Source organism: Oncorhynchus masou, chromosome 26 (assembly GCF_036934945.1).
Source record: "Oncorhynchus masou masou isolate Uvic2021 chromosome 26, UVic_Omas_1.1, whole genome shotgun sequence".
Classification (NCBI taxonomy): Eukaryota; Metazoa; Chordata; class Actinopteri; order Salmoniformes; family Salmonidae; genus Oncorhynchus; species Oncorhynchus masou.
In genome coordinates this window covers 19,561,143-19,569,303 of record NC_088237.1, presented here as the reverse complement: position 1 = coordinate 19,569,303, position 8,161 = coordinate 19,561,143, and the positions used below count along the sequence as shown (strand labels likewise).

Below are 8,161 nucleotides of genomic sequence, written 5' to 3'. Positions count from 1 at the left end.
ATATCAGAGACATTTTGAATTCTGCAGCTCAGGGAGAAGGAGGATTCCGCTGTGTGCCTCCACCCTGCCCTGCCCCTACTACACCAGGTAAGAAACACACCCCAACACACAGTATCAATTTAGCCCCAACATACAGCATTCATTCAGCCCCAACATACAGCATTCACAAGTCTCTTCCTCACATAGTGTGTTGTTTTCTCTCTCAGGAAGTGAAGCACAGGACCATGAACAGACTCGGTCAAGGGGGAGTCTGCTGTCCCTGCTTCCGATCCCAGTCACAGCCTGCGTGTTCCTCATTGTGTGGATGGTAAGTTAACAATGTGGATGGCTTGCTCAGGCTGTATGACAGTGTCTGGTCCAGAAGGCCTACAGGGTGTGCAGACTCTTGTTCCAGCCCAGCACTACTACTATGTACCTATATCAACACTAATACTAATCATCAAATGTGTTATTTATTTTTTTATTTTTTATTTCACCTTTAATTAACCAGGTAGGCTAGTTGAGAACAAGTTCTCATTTGCAACTGCGACCTGGCCAAGATAAAGCATAGCAGTGTAAACAGACAACACAGAGTTACACATGGAGTAAACAATTAACAAGTCAATAACACAGTTGAAAAAAAAAAGAAAAAAAAGGGAGTATATATACATTGTGTGCAAAAGGCATGAGGAGGTAGGAGAATAATTACAATTTTGCAGATTAACACTGGAGGGATAAATGATCAGATCGTCATGTACAGGTAGAGATATTGGTGTGCAAAAGAGCAGAAAAGTAAATAAATAAAAACAGTATGGGGATGAGGTAGGTAAAATTGGGTGGGCTATTAATTGGGTGGGCTATTTATGTACAGCTGCAGCGATCGGTTAGCTGCTCAGATAGCAGATGTTTGAAGTTGGTGAGGGAGATAAAAGTCTCCAACTTCAGGGATTTTTGCAATTCGTTCCAGTCACAGGCAGCAGAGAATTGGAACGAAAGGCAGCCAAATGAGGTGTTGGCTTTAGGGATGATCAGTGAGATACACCTGCTGGAGCGCGTGCTACGGGTGGGTGTTGCCATCGTGACCAATGAACTGAGATAAGGCGGAGCTTTACCTAGCATGGACTTGTAGATGACCTGGAGCCAGTGGGTCTGGCGACGAATATGTAGCGAGGACCAGCCGACTAGAGCATACAGGTCGCAGTGGTGGGTGGTATAAGGTGTTAGGACTCACCAACAAACTAACATGGTCCAAGCACACCAAGACAGGCGTGAAGAGGGCATGACAAAACCTATTCCCCCTCAGGAGACTGAAAATATTTAGCATGGGTCCTCAGATCCTCAAAAGGATTTATACAGCTATACCATCAAGAGCATCCTGACTGGTTTCACCACTGCCTGGTTTGGCAACTGCTCGGCCTCCGACCGCAAGGCACTACAGAGGGTAGTGTGAATGGCCCAGTATATCACTGGGGACCAAGCTTCCTGCCACCCAGGACATCTATTCCAGGCGGTGTCAGAGGAAGCCCCTAAAATTTGTCAAAGACTCCAGCCACCCTAGTCACAGACTGTTCTCTCTGCTACCGCACGGCAAGTGGTACCGGAGCGCCAAGTCTAGGTCCAAGAGGCTTCTAAACAGCTTCTACCCCCGAGCCATAAGACTTCTGAACACCTAATCAAATGCCTACCCAGACTATTTGCATTGCCCCCCCCCGTTGCTACTCTTTGTTGTTATCATCTATGCATAGTCACTTTAATAACTCTACCTACATGTACATATTACCTCAACTAACCGGTGCCCCCACACATTGACTATGTACCGGTACCCCCGTATATAGTCTCGCTATTGTTATTTTACTGCTGCTCTTTAATTATTTGTTGCTTTTATTTCTTATTCTTATCTGTATTTTTTTTAAGTGCATTGTTGGTTAGGGACTCGTAAGTAAGCATTTCGCTGTAAGATCTACGCCTGTTGTCTTCGGCGCATGTGACTAATACGATTTGATTTGATACTTGGCTAGAACAAAAGCCTGCACACTGGCTATCCAGGACTAGGACTGAAGAGCACTGGTGTATGGTTTTAGATGCTTCAACATGATACTCTGTTCCACAGATTCAATCTAGAAGAGGAGGCTCCCCAGAGAGTAACCCAGAGAGAGGCCATAGAAGGCTGTCCACTAATGTGGAACGGACCATAAACATCCTTATTCCACCAGTCACCAGTACAACTGACACACCAATAATGGGGGAAGCCTGATCACCACTGAGGGAGCAGATGAAGCCAACATAAAGAACTGCATAGAGAGCAGAAAGCTCCCCCTCTGAACTGGTGTCACTCTGAACAGGTGTCACTCTGAACAGGTGTCACTCTGAACTGGTGTCACTCTGAACAGGTGTCACTCTGAACAGGTGTCACTCTGAACTGGTGTCACTCTGAACAGGTGTCACTCTGAACAGGTGTCACTCTGAACAGGTGTCACTCTGAACTGGTGTCACTCTGAACAGGTGTCACTCTGAACTGGTGTCACTCTGAACTGGTGTCACTCTGAACTGGTGACACTCTGAACTGGTGTCATCACTGATTCTTCTTGGGTGATATCCCTGAGAGAACGGAGCTGAAATGTCTTATTTAGTATCTTTGACATATCGGAGCTGATATCTCTAAAATATATGGGCTGATATAGGGGTCTCACTTAAACAAGGGACAACGGTGATAAGACATTAATGAACTGCTAACTCGAACTATATCATTTGGTCTGTCATATATTTTGACACAACACCATGTATCACAGCTTCCTACCTTGTCTATCTCTGTCTAATCAGAGATTTTGACATGTCAACATATCAGAGACATTCTCCACCGAGACTGAACTTTGTTGTGGCCGAAAGATCTATTGCTGCTGTGTGGCCACAGAGTGTGTGCTGTCTCACCCCCTCTTTGAGTCACATCATCAGTGTGTGTGTGACTACAGTATGACAGTTTAACTGCCAGCTATTTGTGTGTGTGTGTGTGTGAGTGAGGGCTACCCTGCTCTGGATGATCTCAGTGAGGGCCATAAGAGAGGCTTGTTCTCGTCACAAAAGAAAAGAGCCGTAGGCTGAAGGAAATACCAGTTCCATGCTAACCGACAGAGACAGATCCCTATCAATCCAAAACCGTTTGATCCTCAATCCCCAGACAGCAGGAAATCAGGATGATCTTCCATCTCCTCTCACACGCATTATGACGCCTTCTCACTGGGCACAGACGTCAATTCAACGTCTATACCACGTTGGTTCAATTTTATTTTATTGAAATGACGTGGAAACAACTTTGATTCTTCCAGTGTGTGCCCAGTGGGTTAGGACTAACTGATTTCAAGCATAAGTTATGGCTGCTTTTTAACTCCCCTCTAGTGGTCAGATACAGTTTCTATACCTGATTCCCTCAGAACCTGCAGTTGGTCTCAGCTGTAGCAGGACAGTCACTGTGCAGTCTGGGAGGTTTTTTGTACAACTCTGTATCACTGTATGAACACCTAGACACTTTGTGTATATAGTGTAGTGTAGATTGTGTAGTGTAGCATAGATAGTTTAATATGTAGATAGTGTATGTAGTGTACAGTACATGTGTCTCATGTTTGAGTCCAGCATCATTCACAGTCTCATTCACAGATCTCACGGTCAGTAATCTGCTCATGAAAAGAGTTAATATAATGCTAGAATATTGCATTCATTTAAATCAGACATTTGGTTGAGGTCCATATGAGGACTTGTTTTGGGGGGCTGAAATGATTGTAACTTTGAAGTAATGTTGAGGTCATAACACCTTTTGTTTAACTTCTGTAGCTCTAGCTTTGCATATGGACAGATAATGTGTTTCAAAACTTCAAATGATTTTTATATACACTTAAAGACCATGACAAATACTATAAGTCATAACCATGATGATGATGATTATGGTCATGTGATCTGAATGATTGCTTTCTAACCATATTGCAACATGTAACAGTTGACCAGTGTTCCATGTCACTGTCTCTTCCCTCTCAGACACTGCAATCTGACTGAGGGAGGTTTTTGTACAGCTCTTTATCACTGTGTAAACACATAGGGATCGTGGTAACTCTGACAGTAATAATCTCCTGCATCTTCAGCCTGGACTCCACTGATGGTCAGAGTGAAGTCACTCCCAGATCCACTGCCACTGAATCTAGATGGAGTCCCAGACTGAAGTGTTGTAGTAGAGTAAATAAGGAGATTAGGAGCTCCTCCAGGTTTATGTTGATACCAGGCTAGATAGTTATTGTTATACACATTACTGCTGCTTTTACAGTTCAGAGAGACTGACTGTCCTGGGAGAACAGCTTTCACTGCAGGAGTCTGATTCACAGTGTACTGTCCACTGGATTCTGAAAAATTGAATAAAAAAATTTATATGAATGAAATATTACATATAGTAATAAATACTTCTGAATATAAATATTATTATTGATATGCATTACTGTGGTATAAATTTAATACATTTTCAACAATAAATTCAGAAAAGTTTCACCTTGAAAGTAGCAAGCAAGTGTCCAGATGAAGATGGTGATAAAAGTCATGGTTGTTGTGGGTTCTGTTGTCATGAAGGACAGCTCTCAGCCATGAAGTGTTCAACTCACAGGGATATAAATGCTCTTAGAGCAGCGGGGCAGAGGCATTATGCAAATGAATGTTTCACATGTATTTCCGTTTCCAGGAAGGCTCACATCTTCAGAATGTATTTTATCCTGCATGTGCTAATTTATATAACATCAAACAGCAACTTTTTAATCACATCACTAATGCATGATGTTTTTTTAGGCACACCACCATTGTATTGTTATTCTGATGATGATCAGATATAATGAGCTGTCTGTTCACTCATCCTTGGTCTCTGATGTAAGTTCCTCTAATCAGTTAGTGAACACTTCTCTAAACTAAAGCTGGTAGGATTCATCTGGTAGTTTTGTCTGTCCTCTGTGACTTTACCACCACTGTTAAATGGTAGGCATAAATGTAGACATTTATTTCTAAGTCTTATTTGTATGATTGCAGAATATAACTCTTAATTCTGGTATAATAACTATTTCGCCGTATTGGATATAGTAGTCATTATTGTTGTATTGAGTTTACCTTCACTGTTATGTGAATACAAAGCTATGTTTGTAACAGACTTCATGATCTACCATGGTTGATATTTTATAAAAATGTATTTACGCTCTAAGTCTGCAAATACTATGAATATGAGTAGGCTACTCTGATCTATTCCTAAACAAAATCTGTATAACTGACACTATGACTAGTAGCTCTAGTTATTTAACCACTTTATATTTGTTCAGTTCATAAATCTGCTTTGTACCATGTTTCTTTAGTGTTTTCTCCACATACTTTAAACAATCTAACTTTGATATTCATATTTAGAAGGCATTTCCAACAGTGGGTTAACTGCCTGTTCAGGTGCAGAACAACAGATTTGTAACTTGTCAGCTTGGGGGTTTGAACTTGCAACCTTGTGGTTACTAGTCCAACACTCTAACCACTAGGCTACCCTGCCATAGCTCCTTAATTGATGTGTTCTGTTTGTTCCAGGTAACAGTGCCCCCACCCTCACCATCCTGCCCCCCTCTAGTGAGGAGCTGTCCAGTACAACAACAGCCACACTGACGTGTCTGGCCATCAAGGGCTTCCCCTCAGACTGGACCATGAGCTGGAAAGTGGACGGGACCAACAAGAACCAGGAGGCCAGTCCCAGGGTTCTGGAGAAGGACGGCCTGTACAGCTGGAGTAGCACCCTGACTCTCACTACCCAGGAGTGGACCATGGCAGGAGAGGTGACCTGTGAAGCCCAGCAGAAATACCAGACTCCAGTCACCAAGACCCTGAGGAAGGCTGACTGTTCTGGGTAGGACCCCTCAGTCACACACCCCTGTGGAGAGAGGCTGCTGGTTCCTCTGCTTTGACTCTGTTCTGAGACCAGATGTTCTCTGTCTTATTGATCCCTGACATGTAGACCAAAAGGGGGCTTTGCTTGAGTTTATGTGTCAATCCTCTCTGTAGACTGAGGTTGTATCAGTGTTAGATTTAATGTGTTCTGTTTTATTACTATTAGATACTGTAGGAATGTTTGCTTTGATGCTTTAATTAATGGATGAAAACAAAGATTTCCCTTTTGGACAAAGATTCTTGTTGTTGTCAATAATGACATTTTAGTCTTAAATGTTGAATGAAATAGAAATAGATTCATAAAACCCATCAGACCTAAATGTCATTGCTTCGTTATTTAGGTTTTCACTTGAAATTAGATCGTCATCAAACTGTAGTTCATAGTAACACAAGATACAACGATGTTTACAGATGAACAGAAGGACTATCCACTTGTAGCAGATGGTATGTTTTATTAAAATTTTCAGAATGTTTATGACCTGCTTGACTTCTAGACTTATAAAGACAGTAATCTAACATGTTATTGCTATCTTGGACTCTCACCAATGTGATCATGCCTGCATTTAACTCAAATAAATAATAATGTTGTCCACAAAATATTACAAGTATCATAGCTTCAACATAGTCATAGAGTCTTCTCTACCTCTATCCCCCTGGGGACAGAGTGACCATCTGGTGACACTGCTGCTCTATTCTGGGACAAGCAGAAACACCCAGCCCTGTCTATGTAAATCTCAGTTTCACTCCCACAGTTCCCAGTCTAGTTTCAATTTCACTGCCTGGACTGGGCCAGATGTGAGTGGGTGAACTAGTTTTACTGTAACGTCTATGGTGGACTAAAGGAATGGGACTTTCTTACACTAAATAAACCAACATGTAATAGATGACATATCAGATCGGTATTACTAAAGATGGGTATTGACAGTTACTGACGTGTCTAATGCTGGGCTGCACATATTTTTACTTTCATACAGGGGAAGTGGGGGCGGAAATGTTTCTAATTTTAATTTGCAAATGTTTTGACTTCTGTAACTCGGTGGGGTTACTTTTTATGTTTACACTGAGGCGTCATGACAATATAGCAATAATCATCTGTAATTTAATCAGGATGATGATGATGATGATGATGATGATGACAGAGAACATTGTATCTGAATGATAAACATATTGTCACATGCCAGAGATGACCTCCTCTACTGATCAGTGTTCCTTGTCACAATCTCTGCCCGCTTAGCACCTGCGGTACGTCCCAGCTGTAGCAGTAGTCACTGTGCAGTTTGACCGAGGGAAGTTTTTGTACAGCTCTTTATCACTGTGTGAACACATTGGGATTGTGGTAACTCTGACAGTAGTAATCTCCTGCATGTTCAGCCTGGACTCTACTGATGGTCAGAGTGAAGTCACTACCAGACCCACTGCCGCTGAATCTAGATGGAGTTCCAGACTGATGAGTTTAGGAGTTCCTCCAGCTTTTTGTTGATACCAGGCTAGGTTAGTAACTCCCCAAATACAGGTGGGCCAAGCTTGTAGCATCATACACAAGAAGACTCAAGGCTGTAATCACTGCCAAAAGTGCTTCAACAAAGTTCTGAGTAAATGGTCTGAACACTGAACACTTACGCAAATGTGATATTTCAGTTTTTTTATTTATAAATTAGCACAAAAAAAACTGCTTTTGTTTTGTCATTATGGGGTATTGTGCGTAGATCGATAAGAAAAAACAACATTTAATCAATTTTAGAATAAGTCAAGGGGTCTGAATACTTTCTGAAGGCACTGTACATAGGAAATGGTTAGAGCTAGGTTTAGAGTTAGTAGATAGTTAGTTGAAATGTTACTAATAGTCTGTAGAGAACACTTGGATAGTCCGGATATTCCATCTGTAAATACTCTACAGATGGTAATACGATCAACAAACTATCTGTTGACAAGCAACTGCTGGTTAAGGTTACAGTTAGGGTTAGGTTTACAATAAGGGTAAGTTAATGTTAGGGTTAGGGTAAGGGTTTATGTTAGGGTTAGGGTTAATGTTAAGTTTAGGGTAAAGGTTAAGTGTAGGGTTAGGATAACAGTTAAGGTTAGGGTTAGGGTTAGAATAAGGGTAAGGGTTAATGTTAGGGTTAGGGTTAATGTTAGGGTTAGGGTAAGGGTTAATGTTAGGGTTAGGGTAAGGGTTAATGTTAGGGTTAGGGTTAGGGTAAGGGTTAATGTTAGGGTTAGGGTAAGGCTTAACATTATGTTT

At 41.7% G+C, this 8,161-nt stretch overlaps 1 gene segment (V, D, J or C); it reads left to right on the top strand.

The window, feature by feature from the left end:
- On the top strand, nt 1–6,501 carry LOC135514986 (Ig kappa-b4 chain C region-like). The segment is given in 3 exon segments: nt 1–87; nt 207–307; nt 5,606–6,501. Coding segments are annotated over 2 exon segments (360 nt in total).
- The last annotated feature ends 1,660 nt before the right edge of the window (nt 6,502–8,161 follow it).